Source organism: Anolis sagrei, chromosome 2, assembly GCF_037176765.1.
Source record: "Anolis sagrei isolate rAnoSag1 chromosome 2, rAnoSag1.mat, whole genome shotgun sequence".
NCBI lineage: Eukaryota > Metazoa > Chordata > Lepidosauria > Squamata > Dactyloidae > Anolis > Anolis sagrei.
Window position 1 is genome coordinate 62086395 of NC_090022.1, and position 26350 is coordinate 62112744.

A 26350-nucleotide genomic window follows, 5' to 3' on the forward strand; every position below is an offset into this window, starting at 1 on the left:
TGAACTGAAACTTTTCAAGCTGCAACATAACTTAATGAGTCATTTACCTATCTTGTGATCATTATTACCCAGGCTTTTGGAGATAGGAGATCACGGAGCTTCTGGATTGAGTTCTTCTGTCCATGCCTGCCATCTTTGGCCTGTTGGATTTCAGTTGTTAGCTCTAGAAACCAGTTATTAGGAACAAAAGAAAATGGTTCATCAATGGATGACTTTGGTTATGATTATGCATGACACTACCAGGTCTTGATAGAGTGTTTTACAAATGAAAACAGACTTTTTGATCTTATTAAATGGAGGAATTTAGTGTCCTAGGATGCTTTCACCCCATCTAATGGACAAAACCACACACCAGCTATTAAATGACATTGTGTGAGTTCCGGCAGAGACCCCACCCCCAACCGGGGTGAAAGTGTCTCATGGAGCCAGCCTGGGGCCTCACTGGGAGGGTGATGCTTTCTCCATATGATCAGGAAAGTGTTGCTAAGCAGGACACTTAGCCACACTTTCCTGATCATATGCCCCTCCTCTCTCTTCCCGCTGAAGCCAGGAGAAGCAGGACAATTCACCTGGTCTTTGGGATGAGGCCCCTGGAGTTGCTTATGAAGTGACAATGCCAGTTTAGTGGCATCACACACAGAATCAGTTGTCTAAGTTTCTGCAGGGTTGGCTCTCTCAGAAGAAAAAGAGAAAATTGCCAACCCTTTGGAGGTCAGAAATATGAAAAGACACATCAAAGCTTGTGATTTTAGCCTTTATATATAAAACGTGTGACTCACTATCTGAATTGACAAGATAATTCTATTGTTTATGCATAATTAAAAATAAATATCAGATACTAAACCAGTCCTTCAGAATGGTGATGCCACAGCAAGGAGGAAAAAGACTGCTGCTATTGCTGATTTGGGGATTCTTGCTTTTTGGCTCTGGAAATGCATTTTTGTCTCTGGAGTAAACCAGTTTAGGCATAGCACTTAGCAGTGGAGTGTCCCTTCTGCAAATGATGGCGTAGTAACTTTAAATTACTGTAATTTAGCAGCTGTGTATATTTTGTGTTTTTCTTAATATGATCTAATATTTCATTTAGAAGACAACATCATATTTGTTTCTGTAGAAGGAAGATGTGCCAGTGGCTGCGCAGCAAGCAACTTTTCTATACAATAATTCTGACAAGCAGTGTGGCAAAAAAAGAAGACTTTCCTTAATGATATTAAAAATCTTATTTACTAGGCATCATTTCACAGAACAATCAATTATTTTGTATGTAGTTGTATATGGCCCCTACTTAGTATTATTTCTAGTAGTCTGCATTTGGAAACATTTCATTTTTCAGCATTATAATTTGAGATAGCCCAGATTCATGACCTCAAGGGTGTTAAGCAGGGCATTATGCTGTTAACTTTGGTTCAAAATATGGGATGGATTTGAAAGCATACCTTTTAACATACATTAAGATTTCAGATCAATGTTATTTTCAACCTTGCTTTTCAGAGAGGTTTGCTGTTCTGTAGCACAATTGTTTTGCAACTCAGCCTGGGATTATGATGGGACTATACAGCCAAAAGGGATCTGTTTCACCCTCAGCATTGTAATACAATGCAAAACACTGTTGCAAGTAAATCATAGAGCTGTGATTCCCAGGAGTTTCAAAATTATGTACCCAGATTAAGAAACTGTGAAATATAAGAAAGAAGAGAAATGCCAGACTGGATCTACACTGCCATATAAGCAGTTTAACTGCATTGAACTGGATTACATAGCAACGTAGACTCATATAAGCAAATTCAATGAAGTTAAACTGCATTCTGAAACTGCATTATTTGGCTGTGTAGATGCTGCCTCAGGCTCCAGAACCTCATGTTTGCAGCATATGGTCAGAAGTGGTTGTAATTATTTCAGCCAAATGTTGCACCTTGCTCTATAGCTGACAATTATAGATAATGAAGGATAATTTTGATTTTCTTAAATTTGGAAGACGACATTTTAATGATTTGCAGTTTCACATTTATATGAAAAGAATTTTCCTTCCTCTGAACACAATATCTAGATTATTGGCATTGGTCACATGGAAAATCGCTTAAATTGGCCTTTGAAAACTTTTTCCACTTGTGACTGATTTTTTTCTATGTGATTTCAAGTATGTAGCGTTATAAAATAGGTATAAAATTAAAACATTTACTAAAAATAAAATAGGATTTGCAAGGGTTGCTAAACAGGTTAATTTTCTTTTCTGTGGAGTACAGCCAAAGTTTTTTTCTGCAGACTACTGTAAACACTGGACATTGCTGCTAACAGTTTCATGTAAATACCAAGGTGGCATTCAGAAACCTTTAACTGTTACCAGTTTGGGATCAAGCCTCCGGAGAAGTTCTATAGAAGGATATGGAATAAGTGCAATGACTATTGGGAAGGCCTCGGGTTATTATTGTGGATAGTATGTATTTAAATAAAGATTGTAATGTTTTTAATGTTTTAATAAAGATTGTAATGTTTTAATGAGTATTAATTTTAATCTTAATGTAAATGTTTATTTTAATTGTATGTTTTTAAGACATTGAATAGTTGCCTATATGTAAAACTGCCTTGAATTCCCTTCAGGATTGAGAAGGGCGGGGTATAAATATGGTAAATAAACAACAAATAAATAATTTTTCTGTGTCCCCTAACATTGAGCTAAGGGGCGCCTATTTAGGAACCACAGTTTAAGAAGCAGTGACTTAAACAACTCCTAAAGTAGCCCTGTTAATGTCCTGTATGTTTCTAATTTCAATTTAATGTATACCATTTATGTTTCAAGTCCTGAATGGTGTCGTAAGTTACCTCGAAGCTTTTCTAGTCCTGTATTCAGAGGAAGGAACTAACAATGCCACCTCTGAGTATTCCTTGCCAAAGAAAATCCTGTGAAATTCATGGAATCAGCATAAGTCAACAGGCAACTTGAAGGTGGCACACACACAAACATACACACATGAAGTTACATATTCTTTTAAATTATTAGGGAATACTACTGTTTTGGGTGCCCCAGACCTGCATAACTGAAGTGGTAATTGAAGTGGGTTCCTACAGAATCCAGCTCTAAAATGCTTGTCCTAAGAATTGTTGGTTGTAGCCCATGAATGTGGTGGTTTTGTCTCCAAGTTGTCTGGCTGCTGTTTTTATATGCTGTATGTGGTTTAATACTGCCTTTTCTGTGTATTACATTCCATTGTATTTTGTGTTAATTGTTTTGTAAACATTTTTATCTTGCTTTAAAACCTTCTTTGATACTGTGTGCTCTGTTTGTGTGATTATATATATATATATAGAGAGAGAGAGAGAAATACAATACTTCATTTTTGTTCAGCATAGAGAGGAAAATGGGTTTTGTTTTACTACATATTTTTGTAGCAAGATAGTATACAAATGCATCAGACAATCTTTAAACTCTTTTCAGCGATGATATTCCTCATTTTTCTTTCAAAAATAAAAAAATCAAAATATTTTAGGGGTCTTTCACTATCTTTATTGCAGAAAATTCAATTCTTAAAAACTAGATGTACACAACAAGGATATTCTTTTGTCCCAGAGTAGAATTTAAAAACCAAACAAACCAAGTTTGTATACATGTTATCTGCCAACCTTTTGTATCTTTTCACTTCTTTTATGTCAGCAATTACTGCCTTTTCTGTCCTAATATAGTCACTCTATTATGGAAGTAAGGATGTAATACACTTATGTACACTTAATGTACTCCTATTTAGTTTTAAATCCCTTCTAAATACTTTTTAGCACTTTTAACACTTTTCTCTGGCCTTTTGAGCTTTTCCCATTTTCTCAAATTCCATTTTATGTAGTTTAAAAACTATTTGCATGTGGATTCTTGTCTGAGTCTAAAGAGTTTAGATGATTGTAAAGAATGTAAAGAGACATAAATTCCCCTTTCTAAATAAGTATTATATTGTTTAATGGATTTAGTAAGTAAATTATTCAGTTAGTAATAGGTATAACACTAGGGCTCTTGTAAAGTATTTTTTAATATGCAGATTTTGTCCTAAGAAGAAAATTCAACAGATATTGATTAGTTGATGTAATAAAAGTTTTAAAAATCTAACTTCAAATAAGTACAATTTCAAATGTACAGTAATGATGATAGGAAGTGTCTTGCTTAAGTATCTTAAATGTGACAGGTTGAATCTGTCACATTTAAGATCTGTTGCTGTTTCCCCCTCACTTAAACTTCCTTCAAAACTACAAGGAGAGATGTTTTCTTCTGATTGCAATTTGGAATAAATGAAAAGTGTTATATATTAATATTCTCATGCCATTCATATTTTGGGAGAACAGCTTGTTCTTAGGCAAGATATAAATATGTGAATTAATAAATAAGTATAAGCTTTTGATAATACAATAAATAAATAAGTAAATAATAAAAATTATATTTGTATTAAATAAAATAGACTGGCCCACATGTTTTGAATTAAGTGGAGTTGCCAAACTTGGTACAAAGGTATACCAATATAAATTGCTTTGCAGAATTCCAACTTTGAGGTTACCAGTGCGTGCACTACCATCTTTGGGTGCTCTGAATGTAGGAAAGGGCATAGCTGGCATATCAGCCAAAGGTGGTAGTAAGCACTCTTGACCGTCTCATCTACCTGGGCTGACATTTGGAGAGACAGATCCAGGAGCACTTCCAAGCTGTGTGCACAGTCTTTCAGGAGGAGGTAACCCCATCCAGAACTGGCTGACACACCTCCATCCCCAAATTAGGACCCTTAATGGCAAGAACATCTGTTTTCTCTGGATTCAGTTTCAATTTGTTTTTCCTCATTCAGCCCACTATCTCCTCCAAACATTCATTCATTCATGCTGTCCTTCGTGAAAGCTGTTTTTGAAGGCATGGAGAAGCATATTGAAAGCACCCCACCCCATGCCTCCAGATGATCTGTCCCAGTAGTTTCATGAAATTTTAAAAATGTATAAACACGTTGAACAAGATAGTAACAGTGAAATGAAAGCCAACTGGGTTAGGGAGAAGTCTTATCATAACTCAACAAAAGAACCATTGATTCAGCAATGAGATTTTATAGAGCAAAATAGGATTTATTTTGTTTATATGGAGCCGAGTTATGAGACATGCCTGTACGAGCAGTCAAATCTGAGACTGCCCCCTCCCACTAAAATTATTGTCTTCATAAAACTCTACCATTGAAGGGATGGAGAAAGTGGTTTGTAAATGCTGCCACTTAAGCATGATTAAGTATTCATTATGGCTCAAAAAGGATGTAGGGCAATTATGTGTGTATTGAATGCAGTTTTAAAAACATAACTGTACATTTGAGAAGGCTCAATAAATTTAAAATACAGTAATATTGGCTTCCCCTGGTGATTTAGCCTGCAGCTTCCATCACTCCCAACCAACATGTCTAATGGTGAAGGTTGTGGGAGTTGTAGTTCAAACCACCGGAAGGGCTTAAGATCCCTTATCCATGATAGAGCAGACAAACAACAGAGATTGATTAGGATCACCTAGGGAGTCAGAAAACGGAATAATAAATCAAAGATGCAGAAATACGTAGAAGATTGATGTTGTTCATGTTAAGCATGAATTACTATGGAGTGTTACTTAGCTGGTTTAACACTTTATTTCCTTTATTAAATTCTACCTTTGGAGGGCTAGAGAAAGTAGTTTGTAAACGTTCCTCAGTGTTTTAACAAGGGGGCAATCTTCCCCACCCATCACAGAGAGTTTCAAATAATATAAATCAATATAGAAACCACAATTTTCTTGCATCTCTGCACACTGCACACTTCTGTGCCCATCCATGACAATTTCTGTACTTCTAAGATACCCTCCCGCCCATATAAACATCTCTGCCTTAGAGATATGGGCACACACACACACACAGACAGCTTAAGGCTTTCCCTGGCATTAAGTCTAGTTGTGTCCAACTCTGGGGGTGGTGCTCATTTCAATTTCTAAGCCAAAGAGCAAGCATTGTCCATAGACACCTCCAAGGTCATGTGGCCGTCATGACTGCATGGAGCACTGTTTCCTTTCCACAGAAGCAGTACCTATTGATCTACTCACATTTGCATGTTTTTGGACTGCTAGGTTGGCAGAAGCTGGGTCTAACAGTGGGAGCTCACCCCACTATGCAGATTGGAACCACCAACTTTTTAGTCAGCAAGTTCAGCAGCTCAGCAGTTTCACCTTCTGCACCACCAGGGGATCCTATGTATATGGCTTTCCCCCCCTCTTGGTACTGAAATTAGTGTGCTTCTTAGAATCAAAGAAATATGATATTATTATTATTATTATTATTATTATTATTATTATTATTATTATTATTAGATACGGGTACATAACAAGATTAGTACACAGCAAACAAGATCACTATACTGGCTTTTGTATTTGATCATGCCGGACATTTCCCAGGTGTCTAGAACTGTGTGAATTGGCGAATAATGTGTGCAGATTTGAGTAGCAGCTGACAGATGGTAATTTTGTCAGTGCCAATTGTTTTTAAGTGCAGGCCAAGGTCTTTAGGCACTGGGACCAGCTTTACTGGCTTGTGCCAGAGTCTTTACATCATCATCATCACCATCATGCTCACCTTTCTCCCAAATACTGAAACACAAAACAGCTTACAAAACACTTAAACAAATACAGATTTAAATACATTCAAAAACATCACCAAAACTGCATAAAGGTTATTTTAAAATGTAATGAAATAAATCTGTGAAATTGAAATTATTTAAAAATTGATTCAAATTCAGAGATAAAAATTAATCAGACTTCCAAATGGTAACTAGATTTCTTGGTTTTTTGTTTTTTGTTTTGTTTTGGATAAAGGTTAAAAATTTAACACTTCTGATGTAAACTGTAAAGCAGATAACATTTGTATCATTCTCTAATGACCACATTGCTCCACTGGTGTTAAGAACTACTGACTGTAATATTAAATGTTTCAAAACCTTTCGAAAATGCACATAGAGTGAAACTGTTTTGGATGTTAACATTTGCTTTGTCAACCACAGACACAGATAATAGAGTTACTGATGTAGAATTTGTTACAAAGGCACACTTCTCTTTGTAATATCGCAGACAGATATGCAGTGAAGTTACAGAATGGCAGTTCCCAAAGACAATTAGCAAATTGTAGCCGGGGTGAGGAATTTGTGGGCGTATCTCCTCACAGATGTAGATCTGAGAATGCAGATAACATCAGTCATTTTCAAGGGGCACTGGTTGCTATTAAGTTTCAGAGCTTAATTTGAAGTGTTCTATGTTATCTGCAAAGCACTACATTGCTCCTAAGATCAACAGGGAATTCCTGCTCTAAAAGCAGTGTTTTTGTGTTCATTACAGGATTTTTATAATGGTTTATGGGCAGCCAATTTTTTCACACCTTGACCAAGCTACATTTGTGGACTGCAATGCCCAAAATGCCCCAGCCAGATGGACACAAAATAGTACCTTTTAAGATGTCATAATATTCTTGTGTATGTGTGTTTCACAATTTGTACCTCAGGTTTAAGAAAACTGTGGCATAGAAAATATTATTTATTTATTTTTATTTATTTACAACATTTCTACCCCGTCCTTCTCAACCTCCGAGGGGGGGGGGGGGGGGGCTCAGAGTGGCCAGTGTTTTATATTGTGCTGCAATATCACAACAATATATCATGGTTTTATATTGTTGTTATATTGTGCTGCAATATCACAATATAACAACAATATAAAACCATAAATACATAATAGATTAAAACAATAACATTAATTATATAGTCATATAGCTGTTTCCATTATCATAACAATCATCATATGGTCCAGTTCAATGTCCAAAGTACTGTAGTGCTTGCTAGCCAAAAGCCTGGTTCCAAAAACATGATTTCAGTTTTTTCTTAAAGGAAAGGAGGGAGGACCCCACCAGAAGTGTTTGCAAGGCTGATGGGACTGAGAGCAGGGCCTCCCCGGTGGATTTTAAACTACAAGGCTGAACATAGAGGGAGATAAGTTCGGACAAGTAAGCTGGGCTGGAGTCGTATAGAGCTTTATAGGCCAAAACCATTAATTAATTCTAGTCATATTCAGAAGTATTATTGTTTTCTTTGGATATCATCAGATTTTCCAGAACAGAGCAATAGTTCATGGAATAGTGATATACCCCTTTAGCCCTACAGTAGTGTGAGAATAGGACCCCAAACAGGTTGGGGATTGAAAGACACAGAGGGATTTTTGTTTTCCAATGGCATTTGTTCATATCCACAATTTTTCATAAACGCAGTCCAGTCAGAAACTTATCCCCCATGGACATAGGGGTCTTACCGTATTGCAAAAATCATTGATATCTCTGATTTTGTGTGTTAAGAGCTATCTCATTCTTTACCAGCTCCCACTGTCCCCCATTTTGAAGGCTGTTGCTCCTTAAAATCCAAGCAACAAAAGGGTTCTTTGGGGGGGGGGGAGAGATAAACTGGATAATAATGTTATGTATGTCTTGCAAACTCCAAGAATGAAAAGGTTTGCTCTGCAAACTGCCCTGATATTGATTCAGTTGATGGTATTGTTGTTGCAGGTGTAGTACAGCTGCTTCACAGACAAATCTGACACTTGGATTCTTGTTTCTTTTATTCCAGAGTCTGCTATGCACTTAATATTGAGGTGTCATTGACCTAGAAAGTTAAATCTTTTTAGTTTTCTACTAGAAGGGAACTTTGTTCTTTGTCAACACCTAGAAGATAACTACAGATGGCTGTGACAGCAATTCTAAGAGACTGGTGACAGTGGGAGAGGCTGTCTATGTCAGCTTCAGCTCCAAGTGAAATCAAAGGGTTGCCAGGTGCAACTCAAAGAAAGTACAGATATGGTAGCCCACACCTGTTTCTCCTGCCTGTTTTGTTGTACCCTCAAAATGTTGACCTAGTATACTGCAACTGTGAAAATGGTACATTTCATGCAGAGGACCGTACATAAGAAAGGGATCTGAAATTAAAACTACCAGAACTGTAATGTTTTTTTATTTTAACCTGAGGATACTTTCTCTGTTATTTCTACATAATAAAAAAGGTATTAGGAACTAGCAAATGTGCAAAAAAGGGCAGCCAGGCAATGAGATGACAGAAACAATTCCTCTACTAGGAAAGGTTATATCATATGAGAGCTTTTTGTTTAGAGAAAAGGAAGTCTGTAATAGATGGCATAGAGAATGGTATGAAGAAACTGGAGATACATACATACACACACACACACACAAACACCCATATAGCCAGGCCAGGGTGGTGGTGGTGGGGGGGGGGGGGAGAGCACTAATAGAAACCTATCTCTTCACAAATTACATAAGTTGATCGAAAGTCATCTTTTTTGTTCTTGTGTGCCTTCAAGTCATTTCTGATCTAAGGCAACATTGGGATTGACTATCACAGGGTTCCCTTTGGCGTGATTTGTTCAGAAGAGGTTTGAGGGCAAGAGGGTGTTGCTTACTCAAGGTCACCCAGTGGGTTTCATGGTCAAATGAGGATATGAATGCTAGTTTCTAGAGTCACAGTTCAATAAAAAAATGATAAATAATAATAGTCCTATGTTCAAAACATGACATTACATAAGTATATAAAATATTTATAAGCATTTAGAGCCCCCGGTGGCACAGTGGGTCAAACCACTGAACTGCTAAACTTGTTGACTGAAAGGTCACAGGTTTGAATCTGGGGCGTGGCGTGAGCTTTCGCTGTCAGTCCCAGTTTTTGCCAAACTAGCAGTTTGAAAACATGCAAACGTGAGTAGATCAATAGCTACTGCTCCAGCGGGAAGGTAACAATGCTCCATGCAGTCATGCTGACCACATGACCTTGGAGGTGTTTGTGGACAACACCAGTTCTTTGGCTTAGAAATGGAGATGAGCACCAACTCCCATAGTCGGACATGACTGGACTTAATGTCAGGGGGAAAACTTTTACCTTTTTAGTTGGTTTGATTTTTGTCAATCTGTTCTACATCATCTATATTCTTTATTATTTATTGACAAATGCACAGAAGTTGTACTCTGCCTTGGTCTGTTACTATTAAGGATGACCACCTGCTTTCTTTAAGATCAGAAGCAGCTTGTCCTTTGTTTTTAAAAAATAAATGCTAGGGAACAATGCCTTCAGTTGACTACTGCTCCGTGGGCTTACAAGGGGCATCTGATGGGCCACTGGGAGAAACAAATGTCTTTGGTTTGCTCTAGAGGAGCTGCTCCAACATTATTCACAGAGAAAATTAATCAAAGGAGGAAGTGCGAAGAATGGCACTCTCACTTTGATATTGAGTGACTTGAAGCCAAATGGACATTCATGAGATTGTCGCCTATTTGTGACTGGTTTTGTTGGGTTATATATGGCACAGTTTGGAAAAGTTACTTTTTATACCTCCCCCCCCCCCCCCAAATTCCCCAGAATGGTCATTCTGGAAACTTTAGTTCAAAAAGGAAGCATCCCAGGCTTGTATGCCATATACATGATCATATTTCTCCCAAAAGAAAATAAAGCTTGGGTGAGCTCATGCCCTGTTCTGCCCTTTTCTCTTTTATTATTGTGAAGAGAAGATTGAAAGGTTATGCTTTATCTTAGCCTCTTCAGTGGAAGATGAGAGACATCATGCCCTTTACATAATGTTTCATGTGTTTGCAATATGACTTTATTCTTTTAGACATCAACAAGTGATTAGAACAAATAATTTTTTTTTTAAAAAAAAGCACGTAGTTCCCTTTTCCAACATTCATATCTTGTGACAAGGCTATACTGCACAGTGACATTGTCTTTCAATGCTGGTTGGCCTATGTAGGTCATTAGTATTAAACTAATTGACTCTTTAAAATTTCTTTTATCTATACTTTAAAAAAAATAAAATTGTATTTACTCTGGCACACTGGTTAAGGTTTCTTTTCTGTGAATTTTTAGAATGACATGTTAGGAACTGAATCTGAGATAATATAAAGAATGTGTTCTCTTATTGAACTACAGCCATTCCTTCTTATTCATGTGATCCTTCCTGCACCTTTTAGTGAGAGATAGACCAGTGTGCTATTACTAAGCTGTTTTATAATTTGTTTTATTGTCAAGATGTTCCTTAGAGTTAATTGATAGAGATTTCTAGAGTTGCAGGAAGAACAAAATTACTGAACAGCGTTCTTTGTTGAGCTTTTACATCCATTGTTCTAAATCCAAAAAGTGTCAGACATAGTCATATTTAGATACATTTATTTCAGTGTGTCTATTCTGACCAAAACTGGGGTCAAAGTAGTTTTTAAATATATTTTTCTTTTAAACATATTCATTTTCTCAATTGTGAATGTCAGGAGGAGAGTTTACCAGAGTTGATGAGCTAGTTGGCCAAGTATAACTGGAATGTCCAGGCTAATTGAAAGCAATGAATCTTTGGAATGCTGTCCATGTTTGGCTACTCCCATCTGTAAATAGGTGTTATCATAGATAGGTAGCTTTGAGAACAAACACCACTCAGGATTCATGTGATCTTCCTGAGTACAGTCAACCTTCTATCCATGGATTCTGTATCTTTGGATTCTTTATTCATGGATTCAACCATCCTCATCTTGAAAAATATATATCATACATACTCAAGTATAAGCCAACCTGAATATAAGCCAAGGTGCCTAATTTTACCAGAAAGAAACTTGGAAAACTTATTGACTCGAGTATAAGCCAAGAGGGGGAAATGCAGCCGCTACTGGTAAATTTCAAAATAAAAATAGATACCAATAAAATTACATTAATTGAGATATCAGTAGATTAAAAGCTTTTGAATATTTACCATATTTCAAAAAAGAAAAACAGTAAACTAGTTCTGTAAATGGAAAAGGAGGGTCAACAAAAACAATATGGTATCAACAATAACTTTATAATTATAATTTATTTGTACCTTATCCTATCTATCTCTCCATGGGGACTAAGGGCAGCTTCCAACATAGTAACTGGCAAATATTCACAGAATCATAGAATCGAAGAGTTGGAAGAGACCTCATGGGCCATCCAGTCCAACCCCCTCCCAAGAAGCAGGAATGTGATTGACAGGGGTGATCTGTCAAATCACCCCTGACAGATGGCCATCCAGCCTCTGTTTAAAAGCTTCCAAAGAAACAGAAAACCATTAAAATTGTCAACAAAAGACAATACTAAACATTGTACAATAAGTTAAAATAAACAGTTGCATTGAATAATTATCATTAAAAGCAATTAAAAAACCAGCCAAGGTAAAATGTCATATCAGTTCCCTTTCAGCTTCTCTTAGGCTTCCCCTGTTGATGCAACCTAGAATGGCATTGGCCTTTTCAGCAGCAGCATCACATTATTAGCTGCTGTTCAGCTTGTTTTGACTAAGACTTCTTTCATAGAATCCTAGAGTTGGAAGGGACCTCTAAAGGCCATCTAGTCCAATCTCCTTAATTCTGCCTTTATGTAGGGAAAGCACAATCAAAGCACACCTGACAGACAGCAATCCAGCCTTCTTCTTCACTTATGTTTACAAAGCCTATAAAGTTTTCTCGTATACCTGAAGCTTCAACATCAATGTTCCTTAAGGAGAACAATAGCTGTTCTGAAGTATACACATCCAAAGTTTAATCTGCGAAAACAGAGAAACACTGTGATGCATTTTATCTTTCAGCAATGTTCTGACTATCTTGTCACCACAAATGTCTATGAGACCATTCTGTATTTGAGGACTAGTATACTGAGCATTCATAGCTGCAGTTTCAAGATTACTTTTCAGGTAAATTTCTCCTGATCTGGCAGGAGAGCTCACCAAAGCCCTGAAATTATCATCATTGTGCAAAGGCTCTTCACAAGTAATGGGTCCTGAATCATTGCTCCCTCTTAATGCCAGTTCTTGTTGGCCATAAAGGACAATAGTTTACACAATTGGCAGAAGTTTCTTTCTGTTTTCTTCTGCTTTTCTTTATTGTGATGAGGATTATCAATTTCCCCCTTGCATTTTAGGCTTTGCCTGCCAACTGCAGCTGGGCCAACTTGGTTGCTTTTACTGAATCGGCTATTGCTGCTATTGCAATGTAAATTGGTAGAAAGGTAGGTCATGATCGGGTGAATAAATTGTCAAAAATTGGCTGAGATAGTGCTTTAAGTTCTAGAGGGATTCTTAATTTTTGTTTCTTATAGACTTAGCATGGGATTTGGTTAACCTGTTAAACTTCATAGTTCATCAAAGACCTGTCATGTATTGAACAGATATTACTAAATCTTGCTCAAATCATGAAAGCATCAACTTAATTGAACTTCAACTGGATGGGTGACAAATGATTTTCCCTACAAACAAAAAGTCTGTTAACTATTGTAATATAACAATTAGGTTATTTGTAGCTGTCAACAGCATGCAAAACTGCCGACAGTATGTGACTTTATACAGAAACAGCATTCAGTAACTTGCACAAATCTCGAATTTTCCCTTGGACTTCAGAAATTGGGTAATTAGTTGTGGATTTTACTTGAACAGAAATTAAACAAAGCATAACAATGTAAAAAAATTAAATATATTTGTCATTGCTCCTTTTTTCCAAAGGTACATTTGTGAGCATGTATGAGCATGGATAGGTGATCATTTATTTTATTTATTTATTTACTCTATTTATACCCCGCCTTTATCTACCTCGAAAGGGATTCAAGGCAATTATTCAATGCCTTATAACACATACAATTCCAAAAAATTAAAATTAAATTAGATCAAAATTAAACATATGAAACATTTAAAAACTTTCCATTCCATATGTAACGGGAAAGAAATCTGTCTCCTACCTTTGTAATGACAACATCTTAATGCAGCAAAAATAGGCATTCTTGATAGGCAGTGAACTGACTAGGGTTCTGCCCCTAATAAATACTGTGAAATGTAAGGAATATGAGCAGTGTTGTTTTGGTTGTTTTAACTTAATAAATACCATATCCTGGTGACAGTTAAAATACACAGTAGTTCATCTACAGCAGGGGTCCTCATACTAAGGCCCGGGGGCCAAATATGGCCCTCCAAGGTCATTTAACTGGCCCTCGCTCAGTTAAAGCCACTTGAAAGCACACAACAACAATAACAAACCTATCTCAAGAGCCTAAAGCAGGCTCATACTTCTCATTGAAATACTAATAAGTTTATATTTGTTAAAATTGTTCTTCATTTTAATTATTGTATTGTTTTTAGGTGTTTTTTGCACTGCAAAAAAGATATGTGCAGTGTGCATTGGAATTCATTCATTTTTTTTTTCAAATTATAATCCGCCCTCCAACAGTTTGAGGGACTGTGACCTGGCCCTCTGTTTTAAAAGTTTGAGGACCCCTGATCTACAGGATTCCTACTGTGCAAAGTGACACAGTAGAATTCGGTGATAAATTTGGTTCTTAGCAATAGGTTGAGATTAACACAAATTCTTTTCTGAAGATACCATTACTAGAAGATAATGGTGCCAAATTAGCAGCCTAGCTATTCTTTTGGCTTTTTAAACTTCCAGTTTGTGAGCTCTGAAGCTAACCTTTCTGTCTTCTTTAAGTGACCAGTGAGCTTTGGTCTGGTGCCAATGCTGAAGAGTTTCCAAGGAGATTGTAGCCCAATGTCCTTACTAGAGGATTAGGTGCAATAGCAGTCAAGACACTCTTGAGGCTCTTGACAGTGTCTTCTTGTTAATGCTGTTGTTATCTGATATGACTAAGAGCATATGACTGAACTCATACATGTTCTGAGTTCATATCCATGCAAAGGATTTTGGCCAGTAGGGTATCTTAAACATTGTGAAATCAGTCAATACTCACATTCAAACAGATCTCTTTAAAATGGTAATTTTATTGAAGACACAGCACTCCAAATATATACAATAATCGCATTGTGAAATAATGTTATGATTACTGTTGTTAATGTCCATCAAGTTGAGTCTGACTTATGATGACCCCATGAATGAGAGACCTCCAAGTCATAGTGTCCTCAACAGCTCTGCTCAGGTCCTCCAGACACAGTGCCATGACCTTCTTGATTGAGTCCATCCATCTGGAATGTGGTCTTCCTCTTTTCCTATTGCCTTCTTACTCTAGCAAGTATTATTATCTTTTCTAGTGAGTAATTTCTTCTCACGACAGTTTCAATTTAGTCATATTTGCTTCTCTGGAGAGTCAAGGCTTAATTTGCTCTAAGACCCATTGGTTTATTATTTCAGCAGTCTAGGTATCAGTAGAACTCATCTCCAGCACCACATTTCAGATGAGTTTATTTTCTTTTTATCTCTTTCTTATGATAGAGCTTCCCAAATGGCAAACAATATACCAAAATACAAATAGATACCTAATAGTGCACAGTTTCTTTGGATGGAGAAATATAAACTAAAAGAGCAAACTTGTGAAGATCCGAGAATTTCAGATAAAGAGTTGCTAGGAGAAGGAATGCGAGAGAAAGAATTAGATTCAAGGAGACTATGATACTCCTCCATCCATCCCACACATACCCACTCACACCAGAGAAAGAAGGAACAGTATTGAGGAGCTGCAATGGACATAGAAAGTAATCATTGAGATAGAAGTTTGAGATGGTCTTTTCTTGTGTTGTCACTTATGGTTGGAACAGGAAGACAACCTAATCAGGTAGCCAAGGTAGTAATGTCTCAGACAAACACCCACATTAAAAAGACATTACATTATCTGATTGCCCTTGCACCAAATGTGACCTTCCCTATCGTTGGCATTTCCTGACTATAATGATTTTTTTTTTTTACCAACTCCAGAGCAACTGGCCGAAAGAGAAAATCTTATCTGGGATAAGGTATTCAATTGTATGTTAGTAATTTAATCAGGAATCTCAGCAAACCTGGCAATGTTAAGTAATAGAGTTCAGTATGAGTGCTAGCACAGGATTTGACCAAAGGCCTTTTCGGCCCTCCTAAGCGAGAGAGTCAAAGAGGTTCAGTTTTAGAATACACACATATACATTATGGCAGGGGTGTGCAGATCCATGGTATGACTCCATTAAAGGCACATTTTATATTCTTATACTTAACCTATGTATAGATATTGTAATGTTGCCTCCTGAATATACCCATACTAGGAATTCAATCTATACTGTATTTAGTATTTAGTATTTGTTTATTCCCACTGGTTTCAGAAAGCTGCACTCAACGAACTGCAGATTTTTCCTACATGAAATTATAGTAAATTAGAAGGAACACCATCTCACAATGAATCTGGGAAAATAACAGAAGGAACCAGTCATCAATTGTAATGCATACAACTTTGTGCCTCTCATTGAATCTGCCAGCTCATCTTATGTAGAATAATTATAAACATGTGTACTAAGATGTAAATCTTCATTCAAATTGCATCTTAATAGGAAAAGGAACATCTTAGATACCATAGTCTTTGAATCAGACGTGCTATTTTTGAAAATAAAATTCTAATTATAGCCATCATCACTTAACATTAATTTAATGAACATCCTCATTTGTAAGAAAAAGGTTGCAAAAGAGAATACCATATACTGCTGTTAAAACCACAACTTTCAAAAAGTGCAGAGCAGCAGGAGGTGAGGGTAAAAGAGCATTACAGCTTTCTTTTTTTTAAAAAAATCTGTAATTGAAGATTAGCTGGCAACATAAAAATACACAGTTATTTGTGTTGTCTTTCTGCAACAGTGTAGCTACAATTGATGCATCCCCAGGCTGTGGGAGGATGAATCCATGCTCCATTAAACAATTTGATGACCTTGATCCAGCTTTTAAGTGGCAAGTATCTGTATCATCAATATAAGTCCATTTTGGTTCTAGTTGACAGTTTTGATGGCCTACTGAACGTTGTAGGGATCGAAAAGAGGCTGCTTTCTGTTCATCAGAGTTTAATCAATTTCTTCTGTTTTGGTATATTTATTCTCATAGCAGACTATTTCCACTTCAAGGTCTATCAACCTAATTTTATGACCGTATGATATATACCCCAAAAGTACAAGAAACACTTACACAGTTTTTCCTAATATGTGTCCCTTTGATCTGGTTGGGCAATAATGAGTGGCTGCTCAGTTTGCCTTGGATGTTATATTGTCCATGACATTTTGAAGCCCAAATTATCTTGGGATTTGGAGTGCTGCTACACTGTAGAATGAATTCCATTTGAGACCACTTTAATTGCTATGAGGCAATGCAATGAAATGGTGGGATTTGTAGTTTGGTGAGGCACCAGCACTCTTAGGCAGAAAAGGCTAAAGAATGTGTAAAATCATCACACCCATCATTCCATAGCAATAGGCCTTGGCAGTTAGTGATATCAAACTGCATCCATTCTGTCCTTGGAAATGCCTGCTTGCTGATTGAGATTTAATTGGGAAATCCACCAATATACATCATTGGAGGACATGGGAGAGACATTCTGTGGCACCCATTTTGTGGAATGCCGTACTGTTGGAGGCGTGGTTGACAATGGCACTGTCCTTGATGGAAGCCATCAAGCACAAGGTTAAAGCATTGCTTTTTACTATATTTAGTTCCCTCTGTTGTTCTATCTGCTTTTAGTCTGGTTAAATTATTATTTACTACTGCTGCTACTACTACTTACTAACTAATAATAATAATGCTATATTTTATTTATTTATTTATTTATTTATTTACCACATTAATATACTGCCTTTCTCAGCCCGGAGGTGGTTCACAGTCGGCAACAATTCGATGCCTCCACAATTATAAATACAATTAAAAACAAATATAAATACAATTAAAACATTTAGCATTTAATATAAAACCATACAACGCCATAAAGAACATAGTCAACAGCATCTCCTTACTAAAATCGTTATCCAGTTGCATCGTCAAGTCATTCCATAATTTCATCTTTACCTGATTATGTTACGCTACTGAAAGCTTGTCTTTGTGTGATATGTGGTGTTATTTTATGTGATGTATTTATTAATGTTTAATGTTTTATCAGTGGAGAGTCAGTTTTGATGTTTTATACTGGTTTTTTATTGATGACATTGAATTGTTGTCAACACTGTGAACTGCCTTGAGTCCCTTTTGGGGTTGAGAAGGGCGGTATACAAATACTGCAAATAATAGATAAATAAATAAATAAGACTAACAAACAAACCAATAGTTAAATAGCTGTCACAATTAAGTGGTCATGATAAGTAACATTTTAAAAACCTGAGACAACAAACTAAAATACAAAAGTCAAAAAGTAAACAGATAAAATCATAGGCGATACAATAGTGCCAATATAGATGTGAATGAGAACAATATTGTGAAAGAGATCTTGGAGTCTTGTAGGCAACAAGTTGAACGTAAGCCAACAATATGATGCAGCAGCTAAAAAAAGCCATTTTTGAGATTTTGGGCTGCATCAAGAGGAATATAGTGTCTAGGAATGTAGTGTCTAGGAGTGCTTTTCCTGTATGGCAGGGGGTTGGATTGAATGCCCCATGTGATCTCTTCTGATTCTATGATTTGATGACTCTCCATTTTTAAAATTGCTCTCTTTATATTCATATTTGCAACTTATTTCTTTATTTTGTGAATCAATATTCCTTCGTATAAATTAATGTGTGTTCATGTGTGTACTAAATTGACTGAACTGAGACTATTGTACTTTGACCATATCATGAGAAGGCATGGCTTACTAGAAAAAAACAAGAATGCTTGGTAAGGTTGAAGGTAGTAGGTGGATACTGTGGACACTTTTTTTTTGCTCCTGACTGCTTCATTAACACTGTGTGGACAGACTCAATAAATGAAGCCACGGTCCTGAATCTGAAAGACCCAAACACCGTTTTTTTATCGGAGTGATTGATGCAGGATTACTTGGAGATTTCCCATTCATAGGGTCAACATAATTCAAACTCAAATTGGTAGGAGTTAACATCAAAAACATGTCTGTGCATTGTTGGGAAAAGCCTTATTTTGATTTTTGCTCCTGACTGCTTCATTAGCACCGTTCAACACCAAATCTTGCTTTGGCTTTGGATTCTTGGAAAAAAAGGATTCAAGGCTAAGTCCCTTCTTATCAAAGAAGCCTAGGGATGTCCTTTAGCATCTGGGTTTTCCTTGGCTCAAATTGAGGCCACATCTACACTGCCATTATAATGCAGATTAAACAGCATTATATTGTTATATAATCCAATTCAATGCAGTTAAAATTTATTTATTTATTTATTTATTTACTTTTTTTGTATACCGCTGTTCTCAGCCCTTAGGCGACTCACAGTGGTTAACAACAGAACAGCAAAAATACGATACTACAGTACACGGTAAAAAACAGTAACATCATAACACCTTATACAGTCCTATATAATTAACAACAATAGCCATTCACTAGCGTCTCATCACTGAAAAAATGATCCAGATCCGTCATCCATTGTTCCATTCCTATGTTCATTACACTCATTGCACTAACTATTCGAACGCCTGCTCAAACAACCAGGTGTTCACTTTTTTGCGGAATACCATTAATGATGGAGCTAGTCTAAAATGCATTATATGAGTCTACATTGAACATATAATGCAGTTCAGTCTGCATTATAATGGCAATGTAGATGAGGTCTAAGTGGATGCTGACATTCTACCTGGGAACAGGGTTTGTTAAGAGAAATTTGTAGCAACATTGCATTCACGAGATGCATAACCCCGCAAAAAAAAGTAAGTATCATATCTAGCTCAGACTTTCATTCAAGAAAAAAAATCCCTGGCTGTCTTTCTAGTTGTGCCTCAAATAGTTTTATGCTCTAAAATTGCTATCAATATGGAATGTTATTCATTACAGTGGTTTGCTCATAGAAAAAAATACTGTGTGATTTAAGATGGATAAAAACTTATTTTATGATTGCGAGAAAAGTATGAATTGCTGTTAAAATATGAAATGGAGGAAGAACAAGTGAAAGATTGTATGGATAAATGGATTCAAAATATGGATACATACATCTCATTGTAACAATTGCAGGAGGTGTGGGTGAAGAGTTTGAAGTTTGCTTTGAGTAATGATCTGAAATGAAATTTGATAAGATGGTGTACTCTCTTTTAAATAAAGAAAAGTCATCTAGCAGTTATGCTTAATCTCTCCTTCTAAATTCCCCATTGATTCAACATTAAAACCCTAGTAGAATTGCTTGTCAGAGATCCTTTTTGTGTTCTGTTTTCTGTGATCTAGGGATGAGTTGTCTCATCCACCTTGGTGGCATATGGCATGACTGCCGTTTATTCATGGAGATCAAAGTCAGCAGTATTGCCTAAGGCCAGATGCAAGTATAGGCTTAAAGGAAGAGTGTTCAGTAATTGCCAGAAATTTGGTTATGGTTTGCTGACACTCTACAGTCAGTACTGGTTTCAGCACAGAAAAACAATGTTGTAGTTCAGGGGTTGGGAAGATTCAGCCCTTAGCCTACAACTCCCATCAGCTCCACTGTAGTGGTAAGTCCCCAGGTGTGAATAAGATCATTCTGTAGGTTTGTTCTTAAGTTGAATTTGTATGCAAGTCTGAACAGGTGCATTTTTAAAATGTAACACCCCTGTTTTGCTGTCTGAAGATTTCATCTCACTTTCTTATCTCTGCGACAATTGGATTTTGAAAATTTTTGCTTGTTGTGGAAACAAGGATTGGTGATAAAGATTCAGTGTAGACATCTTTTTTCCATGAGAACTCTTACGGGAGTGAATTTCTCTGGAACCAACCACAGCTGTCCCTACTGCTACCTTGCATTTCCTGGATTCAGGTGGGGACACAGGATAGCAGCCCTCCTCTGCCCCACCCTCTGCGTTGTGGTTGTCTCTGGCTGCAACATGGATCCTATCTGCTCGCTGTCATTTGCTGTGATGTCTGCCATGGCAATGGGACATGTTGTGAAGGGAAGGAGATAGAAGTGGGGGGATCCACCTCTTTCCCCTCCCTCAGGCCAACTGTTCTCTCACAGACCAGAAATCAGACTTTTCCCTGACCCTGGCTAAAGTGGGGTAAAGCCACAATGGTGCACATGAAATTATGACAGAGGCCACTTGAACACATGGTAGGGGAGGACAGGACGCATAAATGCCCAGCAGCATCAAATCACATTTAGTATTGTTGGGTGGTGGGGGCTCCCTTTAGCCTCTGCAGTGTCTAGGGACTGGTGGTTGTGTGGCCCATAATCATGGTTGATCTGGCACAGGACACGCTAGATCGGCCCTGCAGTTTAGGTCAGTATTAATCTGGCTCTAGCAACAAAGGCAGAGAAGAAGAGGCAGTATCTGCCAGATGTAATCCCCTACCACGTTACAATACTCTTTTCCTCTTTGTATCAAAATGGAAATTTACAGAAAGCCTGTGGCAGGGAACTAAAGGGGTTTTTTGGTTGATGTTTTAATTGTAAAGTGCCATATATAGTTATAATGTTAATGAAACACTGGGCCCTCTGGATCTGTGGGGTTCATTTCCAGGATGATTGTGTCCCATATTATTAAATGGCAGCACATGCGCATGGACATTTCAGCACATCTCAATTATGTTGCTGTCATTTTATGTATAAATTGTGACAATCTATGGTCAGTGGAAATCACAGATTTGGAGGGCTGGCTGTAAACAGCTTAAATCCATAAATGAGAAGGACACTCTGCAACCATGGCTTGAAAAGAAGCATCTTGACAATATCACAGTAACCTAAAATAGGAGAAGGATCTCTGATGCAATATGGGATACAGTTCTGTCCATCTAAACATTACATTTTATTAAGATATACTTTTTGTCCTCATAAGATGTTTTTGAGAGGCCAGACAATTGATACAGGTGAATCTTTCACAAGCTGAACAGAATGTGATAAAGGTGTAGATAGGACTTTTAGCACTGAGACACTCATTAACAAGTACGGTGCCTTGCACCTCTAAAAATCACCTTGGGAAGATTGGCTGCATGTGCTTTAAAAATGAATAAGAACTTACTGATTAATCATAATGCTTTTTTTTGCTAATCTTGTCTGCAATAATGCTGTTAACCATTCTGCCAACAATTTACAGCCTACACAAAGACTATTTGGATGTTATGTTGGTTTTGTATCTCTGGCAGAGCTCAGAAATAAGTAATTATAAATATAAAATGCCGATCTAGCCTGGTCACCAATGCCACCCAGGCAACACAGGAGGCTTTCCATGTTGCCCAATCTATGGGGGGAAGCCATGCACACCATGCACACTCCATGCTTCCCCCCATGTGATCACCCTCCCAGTTGGTGAGGCAAGGCAAGGCGAGGCGTAGGTCACCAGATTCCCTATGCCCTGCGGCAAAGAGGGGCAAGTTCCAGATGTTATGGACTACTACTCTTACACAGTCACAAACGTACAACTTACATATAACTTTAGGTACAAAGTGGTGTGGGGGGGGGAGACAACAGATCCAACTGTTCCCATGGACACCAGGCTGGGGGCTAGTGCAAAATTTGGGACTTTCCCTCCAACTTTGACTAATGCAGAGCAAAGCCTTGATGCCCATTACTCTGGTGTTAAGATGGCCTTTCCCCCTATTGCCCTGAATCAGCCCCATTCAGCATTTGGCCACAGTATAGCTGATCCACCTCTATACTGGCCTAAGGCAGTGGTTGTTGGAAAAGAAGAGGAAGGCTTTCCTCTATTTTGGGGCCTAGTCAAGATGGAACTGTGCCTGCCTTTTTTTCTCTCCCTCTGAGGCAAGGGCAGTTGATATTGAGGTCTTTCATTTGCTTCTGCTTCTAAAAATCATGGAGCTCTTTCCTGCCAATTTCTCTTTAGGCATTTTTGGGGTGGTGTGGATTGAAAGTGAAGTCATTGATGTCATAGTAGTGATTGATTATTAGCATGATGTTGCATTCTACCCACTCTGATATATTTTACCATTGCTCAGGGCAAATATAGAATTTTCCCTGGGAATTTTTATTATCAAGCCTGATCACCATTTAGGCAAAATATGTGAGAACGACCTTCTCTCATCTGGTTCTTGATCACCTTTTCATGATGACTATGTGAAATTTTCAAGCACTACCACTGAACACAGTAGGGCTTTTCATCTACCTAGAGCTCTGTATTTATACGGGAACCATTATTTTTCTTCCTTTTTTGGCTCCCTACAACATGATTTGTCTCCATTATTTTATCTGACATATGGTTATTGTATTTCCAGATGTCATAATTTGATCATAGGAGTCACTGACTACCATACGTATGATTTTAGAAGCCCATCTGCTCCGACAGTTTTTTCCAGCAAGTACTTGCTTTTAGATAATATTGTCACAATATTTTCATTATGCTTTACTCTCCAAATGGCAGAACCTTTATAAAACAGTTTATTTCTCTACTTTGTTGAGGAAAGATGATTATATCTCCAGGAGGAAATAGCTTGACTCTCAGCAATCATACCAGGTCATATCTAATACAAGTAACTTGGACAGACATTTGACATTGCCACATTCTGGGGAAAATGTCCTTACATCATTTTCAGAACTGAGTTAATTTGTTCCAGTCAAATATCATCCTGTTTAGACATCACTTACTACCTAACATGAATCAAAACTGGTGTAAAACTCACTAGAGGGACGAGTAGTAGACCATCTGCCCCATCAATACACATATTACTAATACTCTTCTTCCTCCTATTCTTGTTGACCTGCTGTTCTGCTCTAGCTTCCATGGACGCTAACCTCTCCAACTGTTGCTGTCCACCTTCCTGCCTTATCTTTCTTCATTTACAACAGTGGTTCTCAACCTGTGGATCCCCAGATGTTTTGGCATTCAACTCCCAGAAATCCTAACAACTGGTAAACAGGCTTGGATTTCTGGGAGTTGTAGGCCAAAACACCTGGGGACCCACAGTTGAGAACCACTGATCTACAATGTCTTGCTCTGAGGAGTTTTTTTTTCCGCCTAAGCATGAGACATTTGTAAATTAGATGTCCATGGACACAACCTGTGCTTTTAGGGCAGTGACTTCCACACTCTGGTGCTTTTGTATTCTCTGCTTGGAATACAAAAAATAAGAAACAGAGCAGAACCATAGTTTGGCCCAGGACTAAGAAATGAAGCAGGAGAGTGACTGATTAAAGTAACCTCAGCCACCAAATCTGAATGAGGATAATAGGATTTGCAGTCTAATGCTTCTAGAGGAGACCAGAGTACACAAACCTAGTGTAACAAGTTGTGCTCACTGGACTCAGTTAGACCATGGTCAGAGAAATGTATACAATCACTGTTGTTGTTTTGTATCTTCAAGTTGAGTATTTAGGCTGAGAGAGTATGATTTCGCCCAGGACACCCAGTGGTTTTCCACATCAGAAGTTGCACCTGCAACTTGAATACTCAAACACCATTCAAGCTGCTAAATATTGAATTATATTATACTGAATGGGTTTTTCCATGTTCATCTTAATTGATGCTATTAATATTTTAATATTAATTGCAATATTAAGGATGGTCGTGTTGCAAATATGAGATAAAGCAGTAGTCTGTTATTAGGTCAACATATAACCTCATGTGTTAAGTTTGCTCTCCCAGAAAGTTGGATTGAAAAGTAAGCATGCAGTGTGCATATCTGCGTTATGAAACAATTGTAAAAAGTTTTAAGTAATAAATGTTGAAATAAGGTTTTCTTTTAGCCGAAATTGCAAATAGCTTGTCAGATGTCCCTAAGAAAATGCAGCAAAAATATGATCAAATGAATGGGGTGTGCCAGTTGGGGCATGGAAACATAGAAAGTACTTACAATTCTCTCCACATTGAAAAGTCCTGATTTCTATTTATAGATTTAGTCAGTTGCTTCAGAAACTGGGTTAGATGTGATGTTTCATCAAAGTACAAAGGGATCTGGGTTTCCTATCTTGCTTGCTGTGGGAAGAACATTGCCACACAATAGGCAATTAGGCTGCAATCCTATGCTCATGGATTTACTGAGGAATAGATTCCTCTGAACTCAGTGAAAATCCTGTCTCACTAAACATATTTCTGAATTGCACTGTCAGTATATTCTGAAGAACAACATTGTGTTGGATGATCATGGAGATAGTTATCAATGAATAACATTCATAGTGTTAAGGGTGTTTTGTCATAAATAACAGCATCTTGGAAACCTCTGATTCCAGCTCCCCTGCAGTGCTGGGCATCAATTTCTTTCCCCTGAGTTGTCTTGCTACAAACACTCTACATGGCTATGCAAGAATATTAAACTTCCTACAGAGTGAGCCAAGGCTCCTTGGCTATTTTGTAATGCAAATGCTCAGGATTTTGATACTACAGTTTATCACCTACATGTGCTTGTTTCCTTAATTGACAACCACAACTTGATGCCACCATGGTTTTCTGTTACAAGTTGAGTATCCCTTATTGAGAATTTCAAAATACTCCCAAATTCAAGAGACTTCACAAAAGTGGTTGTGATAGCCTTTACTTTATGATGCCTTAATGCAGAGGTGTCAAACTTGTGTCCCTTCAGATATTTGGGCCTCCAGCTCCCAGATGTCCTAGTGAGCTTGTCCAATGACCAGGAATTCTGGGAGTTGTAGTCCAAAACACCTGGAGGGCCACATGTTTGACACCAAATTATATTCAGGCTACGTGTATAAGGCAGTGGTGGTGAATCTTTTAAAGACTGAATGCCAACATGGGTGTGTGTTGGGGGGGGAGGGGTTGTATGTGTTGGGAACTAAGGGGGTGGGGAGCAGCATTTTATCTCCTTCTTTTTCTTGGTTCCTTAGTCAGGAGAACACAATTGAATGTAGTGTTATTTGTGAAGAAAGAACAAAAACAAGGAACGACAGGATTGTATGAAATTCTCATTCATTCTAACTGAATGAATCTCATTTTGGGGGTAGGGGTTCATGTTGTCTGTGTGAATTTCAGGTCCATATTGCCTGCATGTGGTTCAAAGGAAAGAGCTGGGTGACCTTGGAGTTGTTTTTAATGATTTACCCAGTTGTAGCAAAACGGTGGAGTAATGCTGCAGACATTATAGGTGTGCTGTCACAATGTGTTCTCATGACCCAGGTCCAGATGACCAGCTGTAATCAGCCACAATTACTTGGGGAAGACATAGAAACACAATACTCTCCTACTAAGTCAGACAATGAATCAAAACGGCTCTTTCTGACATAGGGTCCATAATCATGTAATGGATCAGCCAAGGTCTTGATAAATGACTCTGATAGACTAGACCATGGGCATGAGAGGTTAGTTTTACAATATCTTGAAATGCCTTATTACTTTTCTTATATGTATAAGCATTTGAGAAAAGATTGCCAATGACATTCTGTTCTTTAATTTCTTTCAGCTGTGTTGGCGTAGAAGAAGACGAGGCACCAGATATTGATATCTATCATTGTCCAAACTGTGAGAAAACCCATGGAAAATCGACTTGTAAGTATAATTCCTTA

At 37.5% G+C, this 26350-nt stretch overlaps 1 protein-coding gene across 2 annotated transcripts in view; it reads left to right on the plus strand.

Moving 5' to 3' along the window:
• Nucleotides 1-26350, plus strand: part of PHF2 (PHD finger protein 2) — a 140819-nt gene that overhangs the window by 42615 nt on the left and 71854 nt on the right. For both annotated transcript variants that reach the window (XM_060766005.2, XM_060766006.2), the window contains exon 2: nucleotides 26248-26333. In XM_060766005.2, coding sequence (XP_060621988.1) covers nucleotides 26248-26333 — 86 coding nt within the window. The remainder of the gene's footprint in view (nucleotides 1-26247; nucleotides 26334-26350) is intronic.